At 37.2% G+C, this 27,835-nt stretch overlaps 1 protein-coding gene across 2 annotated transcripts in view; it reads right to left on the bottom strand.

The window, feature by feature from the left end:
- LOC116595879 (charged multivesicular body protein 3) overlaps nt 1–27,835 on the bottom strand; it is a 102,855-nt gene that overhangs the window by 69,924 nt on the left and 5,096 nt on the right. The window contains exons 3-4 of one of the 2 annotated variants that reach the window (XM_032352694.1): nt 20,837–20,952; nt 12,047–14,067 (exon numbers count right to left, since the gene is read on the bottom strand). The exons of the other annotated variant lie outside the window; for it this stretch is intronic. Coding sequence (XP_032208585.1) covers nt 12,492–14,067; nt 20,837–20,952 — 1,692 coding nt within the window. The 3' untranslated portion in view covers nt 12,047–12,491. Of the gene's footprint in view, nt 1–12,046; nt 14,068–20,836; nt 20,953–27,835 lie in introns of those variants that run through there. 2 annotated transcript variants of the gene reach the window in all.

The raw sequence follows: 27,835 nt of genomic DNA on the forward strand, positions 1-27,835 counted from the left end.
GAGTGCACTTGTGATGTTGTAAGCACCAGGTGTTGTATGTAAGTGTTGAATCACTAAATTGTATCTCTGAAGCTCATATACTATATTTTAACTAACTGGACTTCAAATAAAAACTTAAAAAATTTATAAAACACTTATTTACAATGTCACAAAAAGTCAATCAAGTAGGAATAAATTGAATGAAAATATACAAGACCCCTTTATAGGCAACTATAAAACACTGCTGATATAAGTTAAAGAATATCTAAATAAATGGAGATATATGCCATATTCATGAAATGGAACTCAGTATTGTAAAGACATCAATTCACCACCAAAGAGATCTATAGACTTAATGCAATCCCAAAACCTAGAAGGGTTTGCTGCAGTGAATTTTGATAAGCCAATTTGAAAAGTTTGTGTGGAAATGCAAAATACTAACATTGGAAGATTTATGCTACCTGATATCAACAGTATTATAAAATTCTAATAACTAATGTTATGAGGTGTTGGTGTAAAATTATTATAGAGATTAATGGAACAGAGTAGAGAACCCAGTAGCAGAACCTGGTTTATAACAAACACCACCACAATTCATCAAGGAAAATTATATTCTTTCCATTAAATTCCACAAGGTCAATTTAGATCTCCATAAGAAAAAAAAAAAAGATCTTTGGTTCCTACCTCACGCCAAATTCATTTCAGATGGAGCCATAGACTAAAATATGATAGGTAAAAAAGTAAAGCTGCTAGAACAAAACATAGGAAAATATCTTCCTGACTTTGAGGTAGGCAAAGATGACTTAAACAGAACACAAATTTTAAACAACTATAAAACAATCATTAAATTGGATTTTTTAACATTAAGAACTTTTACTCATCAAAAGATGAGGGTGAAAAGGGAAGCCAAAAACTGCTTAATATTTTCAAAATAAAAACACTCATATCTAGCATATATAAAGGACACTTACATATTAATAACAATAGACACATCCCAATTTTTTAATGAGCAAAATACTTGAATAGACACTTCATAAGAGAATCTTCAAATTGCTATTGAGATTATGAAAAGATGATCCACTTCATGATTCATCAGAGAGATAAAAATTAAAACCATAATTAAATACTACTACATCCCCACAAGAATGGTTAACATTAAAAGCACTGACAATGCCAAGTGCTGGAAAAAACACGAGGACTCATATACTGCTGGTTAAAGTACACATTGGTATATTTAGTTTGGAAAATTCTTTAGCAGTAGCCACTAAAGCTACTATATATATTAACTTTATGATATAGCAATTCCATGGTTTATTATATACTCAACATAAGTGTTTGTCCATTAAAAGACATGTATAATATTCAAAGTTGCTTTATTCATAATGGCAAAAACTGGAAATAAATGTCCAACTTGTGATATATTCGTATAATAATATACTAATTAATACAGCAATACAAAAAAAGAACTGTAGATACAACATCATAGTTGAATCTTGGTGGAATTGCTTACTGGGCATTTCTTGGACTTGAATTCTGTGTAAAGTAGTCAAGAAAGTGCCCTGTGCAGAGAGCCGAGTAATCAGGGGCTTTACCCTGTTTGTTTCCTTCCTCTCAGCAATCTCAATCTCATATTCCCTGTTGTCCATTGCCCCAAAACAATTGCTCATGTACTTTTGTCTGGATTTATAGTTATGGTAAGAAGACCAGTCCAGTACCAGTTACTGCATCATGGTCAGGAGTAGAAATCTTGAGTTATTTTAAGAAGTAGTAGGAACTGCACCTAGGAAAAACGGTTGAGAGAGGAACACTCACTATGTAATTGCAGGAGACTTTAAGCATGCTGGAACTACAGACTTAGGATATTTAGGTGAAATGATGATCAGCAAATTTTGGATACGTTGTGACTGGGTTGCTGTCATAGTTAAAGGTTAATCTGTTATCACAGAAAGGCCTCAAAATGCAATGACTTAAGTTAAATGGAAATTTGTTTTGTGGAAGATTCTAGTAATCTCCATAGCCAGGTAGCTCAGTTTGAGGTCATTCAGGAACCCAGGCTGGTGAGACATCTCTGTGTAATTGTCTCACCTAACCTCCAAGGTTGCATCGGCTGTCACTGTACCTGGCAGGTTAGAAGCAGAGAAGAGAAAGTGATAACACATATACCCAGTGTTTTAAGTCAAGATCCACAAGTGGCGTGTATCACTTTTGCTTACATTGTACTGTTAAGAATTAGTCACAATGGTCACACCTAACTACAATGTGGGCTGAGAAATATAGTTGATAGCTAGGAATTTATTCAGCTAAATTTCTAGTATAGTGGAAGAATGGGAGAATGGATAGCAGGGAGGGGGAGAACAACAATCAGCAAGTCTGGCATGAGTTGAGTATGGGTCATCCTAGTGAAATGCCCAGCAGATAGTTCCATACGGGGACCTGGTATGGAACAGAGTGATCTGAACCGGAGAAGTGGATTCCGAAGCCGTCAGCATATAAGTTGGAGTTGAGGACATGAATATTGATGAAATCACCCAAATGAATTGAGAACTGGAATAGAACTCTAGGGGAACAATGACTCTGATGGAGCAAGGGAGGACCATCCCAGGAAGGAAATTATTTTAAAAAAGGATCCAAGAAGTAGGAGGAAAATCAGGTAAAGTAGTACCAGAGAAACCTGAGGGAAAGGAATTTCAAGGAGGGAGTGGTGAATAAAGTCACCATATGCAGAAAGTACTGTAAGTACAAAAATGCATTAATCAGATTTAATGAATTCAACTGGGGCTGTGTGGGTGGCTCAGACAGTTAAGTCCCAGACTCCTGATTTCTGCTCAGGCCACTATCTGAGTTGTGGGATTGAGCCCCTCCTGGGGCTCCATGCTCAGCATGGAATTTGCTTGTCCCTCTCCCTTCGCTCCACACCCTCCTACCCCCCACTGCTCTTTCTCATGCTTTCTCTCTCTCTCAAATAAATAAACAAAATCTTTTTAAAAATTCAATTGGGATTAATCCAAATAGTTATGAATAATAAACAAATGAATGTTGAATAAAGAAATAAAGGCCTAAAGGGTTAATAATGAAAACAAAAGGTGAGATAAGGGCAATGCAAGAGAGTGACTTTTATTGCAGATAATTGCTGAAATGTGATTGGCCATGAGTTGAGACTTGTTGAAATTGGGATACATGGGAATTCATTATATGAATCTCTCCACTTTTGTATGTGATTAAAATTTTTTTTTTTTTTTTTTAGTAGGCTCCATGCCTTGCATGGAGCCCAGCACAGGACTTGAACTCACAACCCCAAGACCAAGATCTGAGCTAAGACCAAGAGTTGGATGTCTAACTAACTGAGCCACGTAGGCAATTTTCTGAGGAAAAAAATGGTTTAGGGGTGCCTGGGTGGCTCAGTCAGTTAAGTGTCTGCCTTTGGCTTAGGTCATGATCTCAGGGTCCCAGGATGGTGTCCTGCAACCTCGCTCCATGGGAAGCTTGCTTCTCCCTTTCCTGCCCCTCCTCCGTGCTTGAGCACCCACTCTCTCTCAAATAAATAAAATCTTAAAAAACAAACAAACAAACCAACCCCCAAAAACTCTGAAATGAAGGGTCCTTTCTCCAATTTCTATATAACCCAGTCTGGTGCATATCATGCTGTAAACTGTCTTTTACCACTCAACCTTTCCACAGTCATGAATATACAGCGGTCTGTAGATCTGCCGTGATTTGGTAATAGCAGAGAATACGCTCAGCGGAAGTAGAAGAAAGCTGATCTCATGTCGCCTTTTCCCTGTTTTGGAGATAATTCAGGGCAACCGGATGAGTTGGTCGCTGGACTCATGAGGTTGGGCTTTAATATCTTAACAGTTCACAGGTTTCTCTCTAAATAAAAATCCTGATTAAATATGTGCCATTTTGATGAATAGAAGTAGATATCATAATATATTTCAGAGTGAGGTTATATTAGAACTAGTTTTTTTTTTTTTTAAACAGATTTCATTCTCCTTCCCATGGTGACATGAAATGTATCCAAATCTGACCATTCAGCACCTGTTACGGTTATATTGCCAGGTAACTGCATGCTTTTCTGTGGATCCTGGCAGGGGGACTGTTTATAGATTTTTGCAAATGTAGCATGCCTTTTGTTAGATGATGAGTGTGCCAATCTATTCTTGACAGGGACATTCACAACCTAAACTAAGGTAGAAGATTGGACAAAACAGTTTTTACATTTGCTTCTGACACTCAGATTCTATTATTTTAAACAGGAAATCTGTTAAGAATGACACTCTTCTGGGGCACCTGGGTGGCTCAGTCGGTTGAGCAGCTGCCTTCAGCTCAGGTTGTATTCCCAGGATCCTGGGATTGAGTCCTGCATCAGGCTCCTTGCTCAGACGACAGTGTGCTTCTCCCTCTCCCTCTGCCTGCTGCTCTGCCTACTTGTGCGGTCTCTCTGTCAAATAAATAAAATCTTAAAAAAAAAAAAAAAGGAAAAAAAGAATGACACTCTTATTTTTCCTTCTCATCAGACAAGTTAAAGTGCTTTCAAAGCAAAGCAATATACATCAAGTTTGGTCACAGTCCACCATGTTCAATACTAACAAATAATTTGAACAATACTGTTTTAAAAGCCCAAAATATTTGTGTTTGGCAAGAGGGGTCTCTAACCCAAGCCTCTGGCAACAAAGCTGGGAGTCAGCTTGAGGCATTTTGTTCCAGAAACCTACTGTTTTAGCCACTTGACTCAGGAATTAAGTGAAACTAAATGGGGAGCATTTAAATAATAAAAACAAAAGCGGTCCTGGAGATACCAGAATTCTAACTTCTGTTTTACTGGTCTGAAATCCAACTACTTTGTTTTTGTGCAAGGACTTCATAAAACCCCAAGTAAGTTACCCATGTAGAAATATGTCACCAGACCCCACACCATCAACAAATAGACGATGGTCTCAGAGTACATTCCCAAATGAGAAGAGCTCATAGAATTTTACCAACAGTAGTGACAGTGACTAGATAAATAATATACATGAACATCATCTTTCTACTCTAAATCTGGGGGCATGTTATGGATAATTGGTGAGACTGTCCCACCCATCTCCCTAAATGGGTTTTTCAGGAAACAGAAACTCCACTTTGTTGGAATGTTTTAAAGCATTTTAAAATTCAATAGTTTTAAAACTATTTTGAATATAATAAAATGAATTTTTCTGACTTCTTCTGCAAATGGTACTGATAAAATGTTTTTCTGGACAAACACAGAATCATTGTCAGTGAGATAGTGAAATTCAGGAAACTGACACTGTACTTACTGGCCACAAACTACTGTTTTGTTTTTTAATACCTTTAACCTCTAACTGTCAAACTATTGTAACTATGATTTCTTTGCCTGTCCTGCCTCTAGTAGGCTCCACCTCCTACTTCCAAGTCTCTATCTGTCAGCGTTGGGGGGTACACTGGTGAGCATAGCTGCCTTCCAAAATCTCTATCTGTGTAGCTTCGGTTCTATAGATTGGGAATCTAAATCACCAAACTCATTCAAGTTCTGTGTAAAGTAAGAATAAATTCTGAGTAAGCATCTGTGTGACTCTTCATTCATTCAGTAGATGCTTTAAGAAAACACTAAGTGTCCATCAATGGGTATATGGCTAAAAATACGGTATATATATATATATATCACCATATTTGTACCCCTACATTGTATATACCAGATATATATAATGGAATATTATTCAGCTACAAGAAACAAGGAAATCTTGCCATTAGTGACAACATGGATGGTTCTTGAAGGCATTATGCTAAATGAAATAAGTCAGACAAAGACAAAAACTATACAATATCACTTACATGTGGAATCTACAAAAAAGGGGGAAAAAAAACCCCAAAAAGAACAAAAAGGCCAAACTCAGAAACAGAAAGTAGAATGGTGGTTATCAGGGACTGGAGGGTGGGGGAAATGGGGAGATGCTTGCCAAAGAGTACAGACTGGGGCACTGGGTGGCTCAGTTGCTTAAGCATCTGCCTTTGGCTCAGGTCATGATCCCAGGGTCCTACAATCCTTGCTCCACAGGGAGTCTGCTTCTCCCTCTGCCTGCCCCTCCCCTTGCTTGTGTTCTCTCTTTCTCTGTCAAATAATTAAATAAAATCTTTAAAAAAAAAAAAAAAAGAGTACACATTCCAGTTAGTAGATTTGTAAGTTTGGGGGCTCTAACGCACAGCATTGTAGGGCGCCTGGGTGGCTCAGTGGGTTAAAGCCTCTGCCTTCGGCCCAGGTCATGATCCCAGAGTCCTGGGATCGAGCCCCACATCGGGCTCTCTGCTCAGCAGGGAGCCTGCTTCCCTTCCTCTCTCTGCCTGCCTCTCTGCCTACCTGTGATCTCTGTCAAATAAATAAATAAAATCTTTAAAAAAAAAAAATATTGTACTTATTCACTTGGAAGTTGCTAAGAGAGTGGATCTTAAAAGTTACTAGAAATAATTATGTGATGTGATGGAGGCGTTAGCTAATGATACCATGGCCATTAAACTGTAATATATTTATCTATTAAGTCAACATGTTGTACATCTTAAACTTACACAATGTTATATGTCAGTTTTATCTCAATAAAGTTAGAAAAATAAATTAAAAAACAAACAAAAAAAGAAAACAGATAGTACCTGACCTTTGACATCTGTTTGGGTGCCTCTGTACTTTTAAGCTTATTTTTGTGATTAGATAAATATGTTATAAATTCAGTTAGGTATTGTCAATTCTAAGAGTGTGTTTTAAAACAGACTGTATATGAGAATATTCAAGCCCTATTTGTTTAGCATATAATACAAAGCACCTTTTAGTCCATCATCACATAAACTAAGAGAACTTGACAGTAAATAACTAAATAACAAGTATACAATTTAGCATCAGCTTAAAGGATAATGTAAATTTGACAAAAGGCTTTTCCTATTGTCTTTTCCACAGATGCACTTATTTCTAAGTGAAACAATCGTAGAAAGAGCCTTGAACAAGATAGAATCTTATCCAGAGGTTTTAAAGAAGCCACCACAGCTTTGACTGGCTGATGTCATCTCTTTTTTTTTTTTTTAAGATTTTATTTATTTATTTGACAGAGAGAGATCACAAGTAGGCAGAGAGGCAGGCAGAGAGAGAGAGAGGAGGAAGCAGACTCCCTGCTGAGCAGAGAGCCCGATGCGGGACTCGATCCCAGGACCCTGAGATCATGACCTGAGCCGAAGGCAGCGGCTTAACCCACTGAGCCACCCAGGCGCCCTGATGTCATCTCTTAAAACACACACACACTGTTGCCCCCACCACTCCTTCTCAAACTGTTTCACTGGGCCCTGAAGACATTCAGATTTGGAAGCTGTGTCCTAGTCACATCTTTAACTATCTTGGTTGTTCTGAATTTCGACCACCTATTTAGCGGGGATTCCTTCTCATCTACCTGTTGCACATGGATATTATTAAGTAAAATGATCTATTATATACAGGTCAATAAAAACTTTGGCTGAAAAAAAAAAACTTTGGCTGAGAAGATGGCACAAAAAATTAAGCAAAGAGATTGTCTAAACTGATCATTAATCAATAAATTTTGGCAACAAGAACCAGAATAGAATGATTAAAACACAGATGATTCAAAATGTCATTTTAACAATGAAATTTCCATTCTTTCTTCTCTAAATTTTATTTTTAAAGATTTTATTTATTTATTTGACAGAAAGAGACACAGTGAGAGAGGGAACACAAGCAAGGGGAGTGGGAGAGGAAGGAGCAGGCTCCCCACTGAGCAAGAAGCCCGACGTGGGACTCAATCTCAGGACCTTGGGATCATGACCCAATCCAAGGCAGACGCTTAACAAATGAGCCACCCAGGCACTCTTCTCTAAATTTTAACCAAATCCAGTAGCAAAAAGGACCCAACACTTCACCTCTGCTACCTTTTGTCCCTTGGATAGTTTTTAAAGTAACAATAAAATGGCCAAGGGGAAAAATGTGGGAGCAAGAAGAAAGAGCACATAAATAATCTTCAGGTTCCCAAATATTCTAGAGACGAAAAGAAGTATGGGACTACAAAAATTTAAAAAAAGAAAAACATCAAGATTTTTTTGTCTTGGAGCAGGCCATAAATACTGATGTCTTTGTCAGTACTAATAAAAATATAATTTATCTTTTCTACCTACACTAGATGGGTGATAAAAAGTTTGGCAAAGGGCAAAATTAAAATAGATTTTTAAAATTCAAGCCAATAATTACCTACTGAATATCAACTCTGGGTCTGACATGTTAAGGCTATAACAGTAGATTATAGCATTACTCTTGCCCTCAAGGATCTTATCCTTAAAGCAGACTTACACAAAAACATGAGAGAAGACTGTAGACAAACTTTTGAACAGAACACAATCATATATCCTACTATACAGTTAACCAGAGTTCAGTAACCACAAAGCCCACATACTTGGAAAATTTAGTTCTTTAAATTCAATAGGTAGCTCTATAATTCAAACTTTCTTTTTAAACACAGTTCAAGTGTAGAGTCAACCTTGACTATTTCCTTCAATTCACTGCCTCCAGGAAAATCTGACAAAAAGCACTATTTGCTATGCTTAACAATTAAGGGAAGAGTTAAGCTTCCCTGGAGATCTGATCTTCTGGCAATTATTTCCTCCTCAACTTCATTGTATTGTTTTTACTGTATGTCTAACATTCTAAATGTATGTTTATTTTATGCCCTACCCTGTTGATATTTAGATGAATAGTGCACAGGTGCTACCTTAAAGTAGTTCACCCAAAAAAGGCACATGCATAGTTTCAACACAATGCAGTTAAGTATGACAGATGTGTGCAAGGTATCAGTGGGATGTAAGGGCACATATCAAGAAAGGGCAAGTATCACTGAGATTAGAAGAAGGGCACATATCAATCTGCTCCACTGTTGGTGATACTAAGTTTGATCACTTGAGTAAGAGGACAGCTGGTTGAGCTTTCAGTGTAAAGACATCTTTATCTCTTTATAAGCCTGGGGTGGTGGGGGGGGGAGATGGGTAGGAGGGTGTAGAAATTCTGGATAAAGTGGGATCTAGCCAGACAAACCAGAGAAGGGGTGGAGAACATTAGGCAGAGGTTAAGAACAAAGCAGCAAGCTGAGAAAAGCTAGAGCATGGACCTGGAGAGATAAACAGCCCAGAGTGTGGTAATGTCTCTAAGAAGTCAGGCAGGAAGATCATGAAGGGCCTTGAAAGCTCATTTTAAGGAGATTGGTTTATCTTCTAGGGTAGTAGTCTCCAAAGTATGATGTGCCCTAGGAAGCTAAAGAAATTTTAATTGTTTTTTAAAATGTCTGTGCTTTTGTGTACATCTCATAATGGGACAATATTATAGGTCTATGACCCACTAACTGAAATCAGGACCCTAAGAGGACCAGGGGTAGGAGAGACAATGAAAAGCTGCTTTACTAAGTACTGAAAAGCATCCAGGAGAGGCTGTTCAGCAGATGGCTGAATATAAAACTGGAGGTCTGGGGAGGGGCCTTTGTCTGGACATGTAGACTGGGGATATCCACTGAAAACAAGAAAGAACAGTGGACCAATGGCAGAACTCTAAGAAACACTAACATTTACAATAACGTGATTACCTTTTTTTCAAAAGGAAAATTAAAAGCACAAGGAGCAATGTTTGCATTTTTATTTAAAAAGAGCTCTCAGAGGCACCTGGGTGGCTCAGTGGGTTAAGCCTCTGCTTCGGCTCAGGTCATGATCTCAGGGTCCTGGGATAGAGCCCCGCATCGGGCTCTCTGCTCAGCAGAGATCCTGCTTCCCCCTCTCTCTGCCTGCCTCTCTGCCTAGTTGTGATCTCTTTCTCTCTGTCAAAGAAATAAATAAAATATTTTAAAAAATAAAATAAAATAAAAAGAACTCCCAGACATTAAGTAATAGCTGGTCCTTAATATTGTCATTAACGTATGAAAATTAGGTTCAGTCTACCACGAAGGAGAAAAAAAAGTTTCTGCTAATAAGCCAGCAGTAATTCAGAATAAGAAAATTACATTTTCTTACCATTTTGGAGGACAGTCAAGAAAAGATTTTAAAAGTGCACCATGAAACTCAGACCTGATCTCAGCACTGGGCCGGGGAAAATACAAAATGAGTCGGGAACACCTTTGGTCAAAAAGTAAGCAAGCGCTTCAAGATTAAAAGGAATATATCAATAGCACAGAAGAGTGGCCTAGAGGAGCTCCCACTTACCAGATTTGGGATGATTTGGAAACAGAAAGAATAATGAATATTTACACACTGACTGTAAAAAGAAAGTAAGTCCAGTAATATTCAAAGTATGTGAGAAAGAAAAATGGAAAAATAGCTGTTTTTCATACATACATACACACAAATGCCACCTAAAAAATGTAGAATAAAGGATGCAATTACAAAATCCCCATGTGGGGGCACCTGGGTGGCTCAGTGGGTTAAGGCCTCTGCCTTTGGCTCAGGTCATGATCTCAGGGTCCTGGGATTGAGCCCCACATCGGGCTCTCTCTCTGAGCAGGGAGCCTGCTTCCTCCTGTCTGCCTCTCCACCTACTTGTAATCTCTGTCTGTCAAAAAAAATAAATAAAATCTTAAAAAAAAAAAAAAAAAAGAAAAGAAAATCCCCATGTTATGGGGTAACTGGCTGGCTCAGTCAGTTGAGTATCTGACTCTAGATTTCAGCTCATGATCTCAAGGTCATGGGACTGAGCCCTGATTCAGATTCCATGCTTAGCGGGGAGTCTGCTTGAGATTCTCTCTCTCCCTCTGCCCCTCCTAATCCCACCTCATCGCCCCCATTCTCGCTCACTCTAAAATAAATCAACCAATCTTAAAAAAAAAAGAAAAGAAAATCCCCATGGTACAACTCCTATTTAATACCCGATTTAGACTAATAATCATCAGTGGATGCTAAAAACTTTGGGTTACTAACATAACACTAAATGTTAACTACACTGGAATTAATTTTTTTAAAAAAAACTGGATATTCACATGGCCTCACAGGTTCCCTCTTAAGTGAAAAAGTATCTTACAATGGATAGATATCACTTTAACCAAATTTAGCTTCACCAGTAATGGGATGAACTAATACAAAGTGTCTACTGATGACATATAAATGGGAGGTACATATATCACCCAGGCAATATTGTTTAATTTAAATCTAATCATGAGGAAACAGACAAATCCAGAATGTAGAACATTTTATAAGCCAACTAGCTTTTACTCCTCAAAAATTTATCAGGGAAGACTACAAAAAAAAAAAAAAAAAAAAAAAAAAAGCAAGGAACTGCTCTAGAGAGAACATGAAAGGAAGACCAACCCAATTCATGAACCTTATGTGAGGTTCACAACAAAAATAAAACAAAAGCATATAAAGATATAAAGGATATTTTGGGAGCAAGTGGGAAGTAGGGATTATATATTAAGTATTACTGAGTCAATGTTAATAAATATCTTGGGTATGATGATGGTACAGTGGTTAGGTAAAAAATTCTTATTCTTAGGAGACACATGGTGATATATTCAGTGGTAAAGCAGTACTAAGATGACTAACATTTATTTTCAAAGGGATCAGCGATAAACAAACAAAAAACATTCAGAGAAAAGAAAGAAAAAAGATAAATATGCACATAGAGAAGATAAAGCAAAGATAACAAAATACACTTTGTGAATTAGAAAAATGGATGCTCATTGTATGGTTTCCAATTTTTCTGTAGTTTTATAATTTTTAAAAATCAAAGGACAAATGTAAGTAATCAATGTGTGGCTAATATGCTATAGTTGATTTTACTTAGATGAATATACTACTCATAAATGACTTAATACTTAAAAAAAAAAAAAAAAAAAAAAGAAAGAGCCCACCATGAAATTCTTCTCCATCAAAGCTAACCAAGCTAAGAGGCTGATTAATGCCACCTCTGGCTAGTATTGGCAACATAATTCATCTTTTTGTTTCTCCTCATGAGTCAAGGATCATGTCTGACTTACCTGTAAAATTAATAAACTAGCAAAACACCTATAGCATTCAGCCACCTCATCAAAACAATTTAACATTGGAAAAGCTGTAATCTTCTGGTTTTAAAATAATTTATTTCATAGGTCTGTTTTAATTTCATGTCTCAGAGCATACATTATTTAACCAAGAGGTGCTGGACAGAGATTGTAAAAAGGGAGGAAACATTTAGGATAAGAAACTGCCTCAATTCCATTAGAATTTGATCCTACCTTGTAAAGTCTTGCTAGGATAAATTTCTATCATACTTCTTTTGTGCTTACAAAAAACATTAACTTCTGAATTTCCAATGTTGTAAATAAAAATTTTTACAATTAAGTATGCATTCAATTGACACACAAGGCAACCAAGTAATTGTCATCAACATTAGCATAATGTGTATTTCCTGTCACTGCACTAACATTAAACTAAACTTCAAACCACAAAAACATTGTGACTAACATTAAAAAGGCAAGCTGTAAGATACTCAAAGCTTATAAAGGACAAATTGCACATAGTTAAGATGGGACATCATTTGACAAGGGCTGGTGTTGTGCATATGGCTGCTTTTTTTTATAAGAAGGCCACCGGCAAACAGGGCAACAGTGTCGGCCTCCAGCCAACCACATCACAATGCAATTCTGATGGAACACATGACCACAAGGCAACCCCATTAGCAAACATCCATCTTCAAAATTCTCTAGGCAAACAACACATTCAGTACAGTGCAGCATATCAGCAGGCCAAGTTAACCAATCAGGTTCCATATCTTCATTAGTATTATATGATCCATATGACCTCCCCTTCCTTTCATACGGGCTGGTCTGACAATATTTATTGGCACATGAACAAGCCTCAGCATCACAGTGACTTGCTCTTCCTGGAGAATTGTGAACTATGCTTTGCTTATCTTCAAATACTTCCTTTTCACTGCTAAAAGTGTCTGTGCTCTCGCTATCTGAGTCATTTTCAATATCTTGAGAACCCTCCGACATTTCCTCTTCAGACTGGACTCCAAGACATTTAAATCGCCACATTGGCAAATTTTTTATGTAATCAGTTGGTATCAGAGGGTGAAGCCAAAGGTCAGGGAAAGCTAAGCGCTCCAAGAATAAGTCAGGGTCTTCGTCCCAATCAGATTCTACAGGAAAGTTCTGAAAAGAAGCAATCGGGTGGAAGAGGTAGCTGGTGTACCAGTCCCACAGACTTGATAACCATTCTAAGTTATTGGCATTGACTTCATCATTGTTGTTGTTGCGCCGTCTCTTCTTCTCAAAGTAATCGATTAGTAAACCATGTCCAAGGTACGTACTGAGAAACAGGGCTGGGTGTGAAGAATAGAACATCCAGTCTGCCCTCACCCATGAAGCCAGTGTGGTTGTATTGGAATATCGCAACAATTTTAAGCTATATTCATAAAAGCTATCTAGGTAAGGGAGCTGTAAAAAGCCCAACACAGGTAGCCAGGAAATAATTAATAGAGAATTATATGTCCCTAAAGTGCTTATGAGAACCACAAATCGCTTTATGGTTGCTCCTTGTGTGATAAATAAGTCCATCCAAGCCATAAGATTAACTAGAACCAAGCTCAAAACAAACAGATCATTTACTTCAGGTTGCAATGAGCGCAAAAATGAATCCATGGCCTGAAGGGATATAAATTCACCTGTGTGGTTTCCGTATCTGTAAATTCCTTCAGGAGTTCTAAGAATGTATGATGGCATGTTATATACACCAATATCTGTCATGTAACTCTTATTGTCCCAATTTTCCACATTAACAAATATAAACTCAACTCTTCCAGTAAACTTTATACTTAGTGCAGAGAAGAAAGCTGGGGGTTGGTCAAGGTTTGCAAATAGGTATATTTTTACCCAATACTGATCACTTTTATTCCATTCTTCTTTCAAATGTTCAGCATTATAAATGGTTTTGATCCGAGATGCTGCGTGAGCAGTTATCCACTTAAAAATGTGCTCTACTTCAATTTTGCGTCCACTATATTCTTTAAGCATGACTTTCCCCTTAGAAGTGCTTGTTTGTGGGACAGACATAATGAGTGTGGATCGTACCCAGCCTCTTCTCCTGCAGTATCTGTAAGAGAGTAAACTTTAAGTGAAAGGTAGGCTCATGGATGAGCTAGCTTGCTCATCTTTACTGTCGCACAATTTGTTTTCCCCTAATGAACTTCTTTGGCACTGAAAGATACTCTCTCCCCAAAACCAAATAACGTCCAAATAATCAAAGCAGTACCAATACCTAGCAGTCATACAAGAACAAAAGCAAGCTCTCTTTTTGTAGTTTTGTTTCATATCTGTTTTTTTTTTAAGAAAAGGCTTTAGTCAAGGAAATCAGTAAATACTTCAGCATCTTTTATGTGCCTACTACTTCATTATGTGCTTATAAGATCAAAAAAATAGGAAAATAATTCTTGTTCATAAGGAATTTAAAATCCCAATAAGGAAACAAAACAGAAATATAAAGCTGTATATATCCAATTACTAAATAAGGTAAAAAAAAAAAAAGGTTAAAAAAAGTATCACTGAGAGTTTGAGCTGGTGAAGATGTCATGAAAGGTTTGGGAACTGAATGAGGTCTTGAAGGTGGTTAGATTCAGATGGGCAAAGAAGAGAGAATAGATTATCCTACATGCCAAGTCCCTGACTTGAATGCAAGCTCCTTGAGGGTAGGAGCCAAGCTCTACCCACTTATTAACCCAAGCACCCACCTGATACCTGACACAAATAGGCATGGTAAAAAGCAATTCATACAAAAGCTCACCTAAGAAGGAGCAAGTTCCATACTTTCTTGTACTCTTTCATCCCTTTAATGAAGATTATGAAGAGGAGTATTTAATGCAGATGAAACAAAGTAAGTTTTCAGATTAAGAAGAGATTCAGTTAGAGGATGAGTAAGTATAGAAGAATTTAACTAAAATTAAATCATTTTTTTTTTTTTAAAGATTTTTTTTTTACTTGAGAGAGTGAGAGCAAGAGAGACCATGAGTGGGGTGAGGGACAGAGGGAGAAGTAGGCTCTCTGCTGTGCAGGGAGCCTGATGCGGGGTTCAATCCCAGTACCCCAGGATCATACCCTGAGCTAAAGGCAGATGCTTAACTGACTGAGCCACCCAGGCACCCCCATTTGTTTAGATTTAACCAGTGTGGTCATGACTCTAATCCTTCTGGAAATGGACAAGTTCTTGCTATATAATTTGTGACATCACCTTCCCCCTAAAAAACTAGTTGAGAAATAAAAGGAAATACTGAAAAACCAAATCAGTTGTTGTAGGACAGTGGAGAGATTGTAGGTGCAGCATTTCCCATTTTTTAAAAAAATGTATTTTTTCCCCAAAAACCTACCATGTGAAGTTTTATGATATGTAAATTTAACTCAATAAAGTTGGAAAAAAGAAAATCTACCATGCAGGTACAATATTTTTCATTACAGATTTGTAAATGGATAGTAATGAATATTTAACCTCTTATTTTGCTATTTAAAATAGTGGCTCAGTTGGTTGGACAGCTGACTTCGGCTCAGGTCATGATCTCGGAGTCCCGGGATCGAGTCCCGCATCGGGCTCCCAGCTCCACAGGAAGTCTGCTTCTCTCTCTGCCCTTCTCCTCGCTCATGCTCTCTCTCCCTGTCTCTCTCTCAAATAAATAAATAAAATCTTAAAATATTGATATAAAAATCATAAAATCAGGACGCCTAGGTGGCTCAGTGGGTTAAGCCTCTGCCTTCGGCTCAGGTCATGATCTCAGGGTCCTGGAATGGAGCCCCACATTGGGCTCTCTGCTCAGCGGGGAGCCTGCTTCCCCCTCTCTCTCTGCCTGCCTCTCTGCCTGCTTGTGATCTGTCTGTCAAAAAATAAATAAAATCTTAAAAAAAAATCATAAAATCTTAAGGGTTACGCTTTACTTAGTAAACATGGATTATGTGTGTGTGTGTGTATACTTCATCATGTGTATACACACACACACACACACATATTTTAAGTTTGATTTATTTTAAGTAATCTCTACACCCAATATGGGGTTCAAACTCAGGACCTTGACATCAAGAGTCACCTGCTCCTCTGACTAAGCCAGCCAGGTGCCCCAGCATGTATTATATTTTATTGAAATAAGCACACTACACATTTATATGATCAGAGTGAAAGTCTCAACATAGGTCATATGGTTTTTTATTGATAATACAATTAGTTGTATCTCAGGAATTTTGTGATACAAATTCAGATAAGTGAAGAGAGTATGTTATGTCATAAAGACAAGGTTAGTAATGACTCTAAGAAACTACCTGGGTGACTCAGAATCACAGACCATGATTCAGCTTCTTGTTGAGTTGATTCACTTCCTTAAGAGTATAGATTCCACTAATATCAATACTGCTTTAAGTGAAATGGTTCTAGAATTATGAATTTCTACAAAGAAAATATCCTGTATCCCTTAACCCTGTATTTGTAAAATGCAAAGTAATAATTCATTGACATGAATTCTATTTTTACCCTCCACCCCGAGAAGCAATAAGTCAAATAGATAATTGCCTTATTTACATCTTAAATATTTTTAAGTAGCTTTAATTTTTAAATTTCATATGACATTTGTGATGACACATTTCTACTCATGGTCATTCTTTTTAATCTTTCTATAACTACCTTAGAGAATATTGGCTACTGAGTTGTGCCATAAATTAAATGCCAATTTTCTGACAGGAAACCTTACTCTATAAAATAGGCAAAGAAGGTCTTAGTGCATACATTTCTTCATGTAAAAAAAAAAATGTTTCACATGCTTTCTTTTCAGTTCACAGTTGGGTGACGGCTTTAAGGTCACCCTGATTGATAATACCATAAAAATAACCTCTAGTTCTTCAAGTAAGCCTTTTGAGATCTCTTAGAGAATTTGAAGACTAAAAATGATAGAAAACATGGTTAGTTTGTTACTCCAGTTTCTTGTGTGACATTCAGTACTTAAAAAGAAACCTTAGTGTTTCTGTTTAGGCAATGTGGTTTCTTCAGATGAGGTCAGTGGCCTCACTGACGTTGCAGGCCTGCTCTCCAATCTCCCCTTCACTTTCCCTTCTCTGCTTATTCCACCGGCCCTCTACCCTTTCACTCTCACCATAAGCCCTCCTGACCCACTTGCTTTTCAGCTCCTGCAATTTCAATGTTCTCCATCTGCTCTTTACTATCCCCCATCTCTCCAACCCCTCAAAGACACACCCCACCTTGTTTTCTACTTTCTTCAAGAAAATGCAAGAGAATAGATGTAACAGAGGGTTTTTTTTAGCCTTGTAAGCTATATTGGTTGATTGGAGAAAGAGAGGTAAGTTGAGTATGTGAACAAAGAAATTAAAACTGCTGTCCAACAGAGTCAGGTGCTGCCCAAAGGTGGTAGCCCTGAATATTCTCAGGGCAGCTAACAAGGTCAGGAAAGTACTGCTATCCAACGGGACCAGCACATCAGAAGAGGGTGCCCTGAGACCACCCCAGAGAAGGAACTCCAGTAAAGAAACCAATACAAATAGTGGAGCAGAGAGCCTGGTGTCTATAAAAATCTGAAATGAAGATGATTACTTAATTATTCAACATATGATTAAAACACTTGCTGAAAAACATTATTCCCTGCCCGGTTATACATTCCCTTTTTTTTTTTTTTTTTTTTAAAGTAGGCTCCACGCTCAACATGGAGCCCAGTGCAGGGCCTGAACTCACGACCCTGAGATCAAGACCTGAACTGAGATCAACAGGTGGACACTTAACAGACTGAGACACCCAGGCACCCCTGCATTGACATTCTGAACACACTTTTCCATATCTATTTTATTCTTATGTATCTCCAAAATCCTCACAAGGAGAAAAAAAATGATCCTGACTAAGCACAGCTTTTATGGCAACAATAGTTGTTACTCTGGTTGTAAGACCTTCCCAATAAAAGGAAATATGAATATGACAATACTGAAACTGATGAGTAGGGGTTCCTGGGTGACTCAGTGGGTTAAAGCCTCTGCCTTCAGTTCAGGTCATGATCTCAGGGTCCTGGGATCGAGTCCCACATCAGGCTCTCTGCTCAGCAAGGAGCCTGCTTCTCCCCCACCCCTGCCTACTTGTGATCTCTCTCCCTGTCAAAAAAATTAAAAAAAATCTTAAAAAAAAAAAAGAAAGAAACTGATGAGTAACTATGCATCAAAACGTTCACCTTTGGATGAACCATACGTGCATGAGCAGAGGAAGGGGAAGGAGGAGAGGGAGAGGCAGAGAATTCCAAGCCGACTCTGCATTGAGCACAGAGCCCATCACGGGGCTTGATCTCATGACCCATGAGATTATGACCTGAATGGAAATAACAAGTCAGACGCTTAACTGACTGAGCCACCCAGGTGCCCCGGAAAGTGTCTTAATAACAAAAAATAGTTGCAATCAACAAAAAAAGCAAAATTTTCTTAAAAATGATCTGTTCTATCATAAATAAGAGGTGAGATTATTTGAAGATGAAGGATTTAGAGAAAAATATATGGAGGTTGCTTTTACTATCTCTTTACCATTCTTCAGCTAGTACAGACTCAGAGTTTTTCTAAAGAAAAGCTAGAAAAAGTTGCATTAAAATCTGTTAGACTCAATTATGATACTTCTGATGCATTCTGCTTTATAAGATTACACCAAAAAAAGTAAAATACTACTGTTTCCTTCAGTTTTTCATATTAATAGATTATCATTTTCTGTTGTGCTTAGTTTATTTTTGAATTCTTAATGTTATATAACAATTTATATTAGACTATGTGTTTAACCTTTATATTTTCTAATATATTTATAAGTTACAGTGTTGAAATGTATTAATTAGCTCATGTATTTTTTACAATCAATTCTGAATATTTTTTGAAAAACAGTGATACTGGGAGCGCCTGGTGGTTCAGTGGGTTAAACCCTCTGCCTTTGGCTCAGGTCATGATCCCAGGGTCCTGGGATCGAGCCCCACGTCAGGCTCTCTGCTCCGCAGGGAGCCTGCTTCTTCCTCCTTCTCTGCCTGCCTCTCTGCCTACTTGTGATCCCTGTCAAATAAATAAATAAAATGTTAAAAAAACAATAGTGATACTGACTTTTGGGATTACCTGAAAAAAAAATCAAAATATTGGTATTTTAATTTGTTCTGGTATAGCAATCACTAGTACAGGGGAGAAAGATCTTTCACTCAGAGACTATTTGGGAATGATGAGATCAGACCAAATGCAACTGTCTTTGATAAATAAAGGACAAAAGTAACAACAATTTCCTTTTCATCAGAACATTAACACTAGGGCTGTTCTGGACATTTCAACAAAAGGCATTAGATATGATCAAGATTCTGTGGTGAAGATGAGAATGCAAATTTTGTGGGTAGATGAGGAGACTGTGAATTAGGAGATACAAGAACTTTCTTTCTTATCTCCAGTTCTCTAGGGACTCTACACCTTAGGGTGTGGATCACACCCTATAATACCAGTAAGCAAAATAATCTTGAGGTAAAATGAAGCAAACATGGATTTAAAGAAGAAAGGAAAATCTGAGTAGTATAATACAGTAGTATTGAAGGGTTTTCTACAGCTAATGGGCTTCTTACTGGGGCCACATATAAGGGACACAGATGAATCAGATCTATTACTTACATTAGAAACTACCCAGTGTTGTGGGGTTTTCTACATACACATCATATGTCCTATCAGAACTAAACAGAACATGCTGTACATGCTAATCTTTTATTAAATATTTACTGAAAGAGTAATTAAATGAATGAATATATGTAAAAGTTAAAACTTGATGGCACTAGAAGTTGAAATAAAAAGCATTTCTTTTTTTTTTTTTTTAAAGATTTTATTTATTTATTTGACAGAGATCACAAGCAGGCAGAGAGGCAGGCAGAGTGAGAGGGAAGCAGGCTCCCTGCTGAGCAGAGAGCCCGATGCGGGACTCGATCCCAGGACCCTGAGATCATGACCTGAGCCGAAGGCAGTGGCTTAACCCACTGAGCCAACCAGGCGCCCATAAAAAGCATTTCTTAAAAAAAATTTTTTTTAAAGATTTCATTCATTTATTTATTTGACAGACAGAGATCACAAGTAGACAGAGCAGCAGGCAGAGAGAGAGAGAGGAGGAAACAGGCTCCCCGCTGAGCAGAGCTCGATCCCAGGACCCTGGGATCATGACCCGAGCTGAAGGCAGAGGCTTTAACCCACTGAGCCACCCAGGTGCCCCCAAATAAAAAGCATTTCAAAGAAATAATTTAATAATGAAACAAGAAATAACACAACAGATAAAATACTGTAGATGATGACAAAAGAAAAAAGAGAAATGCCTGCAAGGATTCTTGTCTGAGAAAATGGGAAAACAAAACAAAACACAACACAACAGTAAAGAACAGAAAAAGGAAAGGTAGAAAGGGTACATGCCTGATGAAAGAAAAAAAGGATGAATCTGAATTTGGACAGTTTAGGGAGAAGGACACATCTAGGAGTAGGGAAGATGGAAATGAGCATCCTCATGCAAAGCAGAGGTTAGAATTATGACAAAAGATTTCAATCAGTACAAAGCTATAAATGAGCTGAAGTCTTCTGGGGAAGAAAAGTGAAACTAGAAGGACTGAAGACATAGTCTTGAGTCACCCCCACTAGAAAGAATATAGAAGAATGTGATAGAGAAAGTCATCTCAGAAAGAAAGTAAATAGCTGCCAGTTTATCAAAAACTATTAATCAAGCACCTGTATAACTAACAGTGTGCTAAACATTATAGTTAGCTTTTAGTTCAAATAGACTTCTCATATCATTGTCTTCATTAGTTAAGACAATTCTGGTCAGAACTCAAATTCTAAGAAATGCCTAATCAACTCACCTGGGGTCACTGGAACAATTAAAAGTGCCTGTTCGTATTCCAAATCTTGACACCTTTTTCACCATTTTCTCCCAGTGGATTTTACCAACCAAGGGACTTCTGTCATTTGCTATGACCTGTTTGCCCAGAAAGAAAAACAGAAACTTTAATTACCTAAAATGAAATCGAACTAACCACTTACTATCTACAATACACTTTTATCTTTTGCAAAAAGATTCTGTTCCCAATTACATCATCACAGCAATTCTTGTAGAAAGAACTACTGTCCAGCTGAAAAGGCTTAAAACACTGAATACAGTGCATTAAACTTCCACACTCTGTGGCAGTTACATAGAGGGGGAATCAAAACCATATTAAAAAGCTAGCCACAGGGTGCCTGGTTGGCTCAGTGGGTTAAGCTGCTGCCTTCGGCTCAGGTCATGATCCAGGGTCCTGGGATCAAGTCCCGCATCAGGCTCTCTGCTCAGCAGGGAGCCTGCTTCCTCCTCTCTCTCTCTCTGCCTGCTTCTCTGCCTACTTGTGATGTCTCTCTGTCAAATAAATAAAATAAAATAAAAATCTTAAAAAAAAAAAAAAAAGCTAGCCACATTCTTCACCCTGTAGGTCTATTCTCTAGAAATAAGTTACACAGGAAGTAAATGGCCTTTGGAGGCATTTCTCGGCTCCAAAAATTTTAAACAATAATCCAAATAGAGCTTACTAGAAATTATCATATGTGGGTTCAATGAGTTCAAATTTCACTTTTTAAAAATATTATTAAGGATCCGAGAGTCAAACATATGTTTTCTATTAAACTATGCTTTAACTAAACCAATACTATTACTTCTACAGCTTTTTCTTAACAATCATGAAAAGGTTCAAACATATAAAAAAATTGCTATAATGAATTCTACACTCTTGAACATCTACTTCAATTTTGCAAATAGCTTTCAAACACAAGTAAGACTGGGAGAAGTCAAAGATATTTTAAAAAAAGAAAAGAAGGAAAAAGAAAAAACTCTAATAAGTTAACCTCCAAAATGAGTCATGGCTTCTTAGACTTTCTAATCGTTAACACCTTTTCCTTTTATTCCCTAATCTTTCTGCTTTGAATGAAGGCAGGACTTCAACAGACACACCAGGAAAAAACAAAATTATATGTTAAAAACAAAAACAACTGAATAGGAACTTAAAGGAAAGTCAAAATGTCTCTAGTCTTCACAAAACCATCTGTTTGATTTATTTTAAACCTAGGGTATATAGGCCAAGTTTATTTTTACAAAGGCTATGTAACTGATGTTATCTAATTCAAAATTACAACACAATACTCGGGGGTCCTTTCTAGGAGGAAGGGCCATTTTCATGTTCACAATGCTTCCAGGAAATGAAATCCCAGGTGCATGAGTGAAATGAGTGCCAATATATACCCCTGGGAGACACAAGAGTGGTACAGCTACCTCACTGTGGCCTCTCTGCTGGGAAGCCTAACAAAGGGCAGCAGAAAGAGACAGAGCATGTGGTGGTGACAAGTGACTTGAAATTCACTTTATGTCCACTAACCCCTGCCCTACACCATTGCTATCATCCCCACATCTATAGAGACTTATATGCTATACATAACATTTTGTAGTAACTCTGATGCTTCATAAATACACAAACATATACACAATTTAGAGCATTAAACAAATGGTTATAATGTGCTTTTTTAGTAAAAATTGAGGTCTTGTTGAGGGAGACATGAATTATTTATTCAAATGCTCAGATGGTGGAGGTAAGCAGAAAGAAGGTAATCTGAGGACATGAAAGCTCTTTCTGAGGAGGTTCATGCCAGTTACGTTACCCACTAAGTCCCTAGTTTTCATTTTTCCATGGTCCAAAAGGTTTGGATACATTTTATCTGAATAATCAGGAGAAAAAGCAGGGCAGGCATTTCTCTTCCTTCCCCCCACCACTACTCAAGAGTCAATATGGTAGTTCTTCTTTCCAACAAGTAATCAAAGAAATCTCGAACTTATTTTTCAGTTTACTAAGAAGGTTTAAGAAGTCTCCGTGCAATCATATACCACTCTACTCCCTACTTTTTAAAATAACTCTTAAAGAACTTCTTTTCACTCCCATTTCCTGATCAAGGCTGCAAATGACCCAAACATTTCAGGTCAGTGTTTATAATGACATTTCACCAAGGGGTTAATTAAGAGGTTGTTCTAATCAATGTAAGTTATGGCCCTATATCTAGAGGCATCTTTCAGTGAATATCCTGTCCACTGTACAAGTATCTTTCAGACTTAAAAGAGCTCAATTCTAGGAAAGGAAGTAGGAATGAGAGGGGGACATTGGCAGGCACTGCTGGTTACAGCATAGACAACACAAGTTTGTGATCAGAGGTAGGAACATCTGAGCAGGTACATGACAATGTGTAACTCCAGGGCCTTATTTATTCAGCAAGCTGTACCCACACCTACTTTTGAAGAGTTTAATCATCCCTAACACAGAGGGCCACACAAAAATGAAAACTCCTGTAGGCATTCATTACATGAAAGCATTTTATTTAACTCTGAAGTTCTATTTATGCAATTAGAAATTGCTCTGTTCAATGTCCTATATAATTCTATTATTCAACTTATGGCTTGGCATAAATTAAATTTTACAGAAGTTGAATTAAATCACCATTAAAAAATTTAATATTTTCACAAAATAACCCACCTGGCTGAGTCACATGGCACTAACAAATACTCTAGGCCTATTACTACTGTGTCACACCAGTAAGAGTTTCCAACTTAAAGCTCATGTCCAAAAGTATGCATGACGATTCTGAGTGGCACTCACATTGTTGGTCTTATTAAAAGTAGAGACATATTCCTTGGCAGTTCAGGAAAGATGTTGTGTTCTCTGTGGGAAATATTTTCAGGACTAGAAAAAAACTAGATGAAAGTGCAGCCTGAGTTCCAAGTCTGGAACAGAGTTGGTAGCATAAGCTGGAAGTGAAGGAATCTTACCCTCTTTCGTCCCTAGTAATCTGCCTCTCTAACTGGCATCCCTACACTTGCTCACCATTGCATTTCCTGCAATTAATACAGTGTCTAATTCATTTGGGTACTCATTAAACATGTATGCTGACCTAAATTATTTCAGCTTTTTACAGCTTAGTAACTTCATTCTTCTATATCTGACTAAAGTTCTCTAAAGCCACCAAATTTTTGGTATGTGTTATAAGTCCCTTCCCTAGCAACCTATTATCTGGAATATTTTCTGGACAAACATTAGCATAAACAGTACCTTGCTATGCAATTGTATATTAATGTTTTGGACCCCAGTCAGATATGAGGACTTTCAATTCAATGAATTTAAAAATACACTTTTTCCAGGGGTGCCTGGGTGGGTCAGTCAGTTAAGTGGCTGCCTTTGACTCAGGTCACGGTCCCAGGGTCCTGGGATTGAGCCCGGCATTGGGCTCACTGCTCAGCGGAGAGCCTGCTTCCCCCTCTCCTTCTGCCTAGGTTCCACTTCACAGTCTAATAGAGTTCGTTAGCATCAAGATGTTAGCACCATCACGGGCCATCTAACTCAGCTGAAAGATAATCATATACTAAGATTTTTACTGGTCTACACATTTTAACAAACCAAACTCTAAGCTGTCTTAAGGCACAGGCTATAGTTTATTCACCTTTGTGCCCTCAGTGCTAATCCCAAGGTTCAGTTGGCTCACATTAGATTTCAAAAAATATTTGTTACATGGTTAGATGAATGGATGAAACCAATGGTTTGCAGGTAGACATTTAATAACTAGCTCTCCAAAAGAAAAAGGAACTTCTTATTTCTATTACTTGTTGATTTCCTTGGTATAAATACTACCATATGGTGATTTCAATTTCCCAACATGTTATCTCTGAACATGGAACTGGGAAGAGATGTTAACAATCACCCTTCATGAAGCAGTGTAAGCTGGCTCCAGCACACCACACATGGAACTGTGTTGGATAATGTGTGATGCTAACTGCCCATATTCTCTGATGTCAAACTAGTGTGGTCCGGTTAAACCTTCAAAGAAAAACTGCACCTCAGGTTCTTGTCTATTCCCTTCCTCCTGTATTACAGGTGTTACAATTGTATAAGAAAAAAACCATATACTTTTGCCTAATTTTTAGATGTGGGTTTTATTACTAATCAGAACATGTGCCCTATAAATCTAGGCTAATTAAATAACAAAACTCCATAGAACAGGAGTGCTGGGCTATGATATTTTCTGCATTTGTCAATATTTCATTATTTTTTTTAAAGATTTTTTTATTTATTTGTCCGAGAAAGAAAGAAAGGGAGAGAGACAAAGCACAAGCAGTGGGGAGCAGGAGGCAGAGGAAGAAGCAGGTTCCCCACTGAGCAAGGTTTCCCACCGCCTCCCCGACCCATGCAGGACTTGATTCCAGGACCGTGGGACTGTGAACTGAGTCAAAGGCAGATGTTTAAATCAGTTGATCCACCCAAGTATCCCCCTATATTTCATTACTAATGGGGAGTTTCTACTTTCAAAATCATAGCCCAACTTAAATAAATATATGCAAATTATATAAGATCATTAAAAGTGAGGACAAGTGATTGATTGACAGAAACAAAATTAAATGGCATTTAATTATTTCTTTGGTAACCCCACTAGCTTTCTTTATGAGTAAACAAAAGTAAAAGTTTTTCACTAGTACAAAATAAATGATAAAATGGCTTACCATGTATTTTACCTTTAGGGTAGTGTCAAGAAAGACACTTATTTACTTTTATTTATTTATTAATAGGTTAGACTCTCCATGGAAAAGACGATTGTCTAGAACAAAGCTAAACAAGTTTTAAGACAGCTATTAACTCTTTTTAGCCAAACATGAAATATAGTAACATAATACTTCAGCAAATATTGACCCAAAGCTTTACTTTAAATCACATGATGTTTTTCACTGCTACCTCAATTCTAGTGACGTTAAATTCCTTATGATGGGGATAAAGCCAGTAGGGAACAAATATCACAGTCCTTCTTTGAACAAGGTGAGAAAGGAGAAATAGAAATGTTAAGATAAGGATGAACCCATAAAACCCACAGAGCATGCTAACTTTTCCATTTCAGAAGCCTAACCACTATTCCATCTGCCTCTCTAAGCGTTTTTTGAACAGGAAAAAAAAAAAAAAAGTAACTATCTTATTTTGTGGCGCTCAGAAGATTGGGTGGTGGTAAAAACCAAAGAATTCACAACACTAAGTGATAAATAACTGACTAGAGATATGAGCTGAGGTTAGGAACAAAGTAGGAAAACTCAGAATGTTACAAAGAACTGTTAGAAAAAAAGAGGACTCAGTTGTTCCATGGGTTACATAGTATACTGATGATAAAGATGTCCCATATGTGTTGCTGCCTGGAAAACTAAAATTAGCTCTTTTCTTTTCACCTCATATTACAGAGAATACAGGACAGACATGGAAAACCTTGACATGAAAAGGAGCATCCTAATACTCTGGTTCAATGTAAAGATAATTCATGAGCATTAATACATCTTAAAACAATTAAGAAAGAAAAATAAAAAGGCCATTAACATGTATCATGCAGAAAATAAAAGCATGAATTGCACATAAGATACAAATTATAAGAAATATAGGAAGAATTAAATAAACTATACAAATTCAATTTTTCTTGTGTAGTATCACAATTCCACATGTGGTGTCACCAAAAAAGATAATCAACCTGGGTTACCAATCTATAATCTATAATCAACCCAGATTACTAATCTATTCCAGAAAAATGAAATGACCACGTGATAGAATAACTAAGTCATATACCCATTTATTAAAGTTACATTTTCCCTAAATAAGCAAATCCAGACATCCTTTCAATGACATGATTTATAAATCTAAAGTGTTTATTATCAGTTATATGCCATCTAGCATATAACAAATATACATAGCATATAGCAAAAATATATTTTTTTCTCAATAAATACAAAAGAAAACCACAATTCATGGGAGTAAGGAATAATATTAGAAAAATGGGAGGAAAGGAAAGAACTCTGATGTGCTTCAATATTTCTTACACAGCATACCTAAAATAAAAGCAATCTAAGGAGGATTGAACTGGCCAGGATCTATGCATGACCAAAAATTTTTTTAAAAAATGACAGAGCAAACTGAAATTAGTCAGGTTCTTTTAAAGTAAATAGAAACGAATAATTCAAATCACTAAGAAAATTTTTTAAAGTTATCATAAATATGACCTGAGCTGAAAGAATGACAAGCAACCGAGAGAATACTTATCTTGTTTCTAGCAGACATTTTCAATTTAAAAACAAAAACCAACAGCCCTCTCTTAAGAGCTAAAACCAATGTTTGTGCTAATTAGCTTAGCTGGTGACTTCAGAATGCCAGAAGACAGGGTTTCAATCTCAGTCTTCTCAGTTGTCCTGCCAGAGATGATTGTTCTAACCCAAGCCAGCCATCTGACAGATGTAAGTGACTGGCCCCAAGGGACACAAGCCAGACACTGGTGATCAGTGCAAACACTGAATGTCATTAGAAAAATTAAATGTATGTCCTACTATCATTAACACATGGAAAACCACATAAATATATTCCATTTTCCTTAGGAGTCATTTTTCAACTACTAATACCTTGTGAGGCTTAAAAAATATTTTAGAGGAAAATAATTTAGTGATTAGAATTTATAATGCTAACATTCACTATCATTCATTATTTGTTCTACATTTCATTCAGGTGTCCCTTTATCAGAATTTTTTTGCCACTCTCTATCTCCTTATTCTTCTTCTTAGTATTTTCCACTAACTTGATGCTATATTAAATATTTACTTATTTATTGCATACCTCTCCCAACTGGAATGTGAGGTGCCTGAGAAAGCAGGGACTTAGCCTGATGTATGTTCCTCGTATATCTCCAGGGCCTGGCATACAACTAACTGCTAAATAAACTAGTTGAATTTTGTCACCTATTAACAGAGTTTAATTTATGTTTATCTGTATTATTATTTTTTAGAT

The sequence above is a fragment of the Mustela erminea genome, chromosome 7, assembly GCF_009829155.1.
Source record: "Mustela erminea isolate mMusErm1 chromosome 7, mMusErm1.Pri, whole genome shotgun sequence".
In the NCBI taxonomy this organism is placed as follows: domain Eukaryota; kingdom Metazoa; phylum Chordata; class Mammalia; order Carnivora; family Mustelidae; genus Mustela; species Mustela erminea.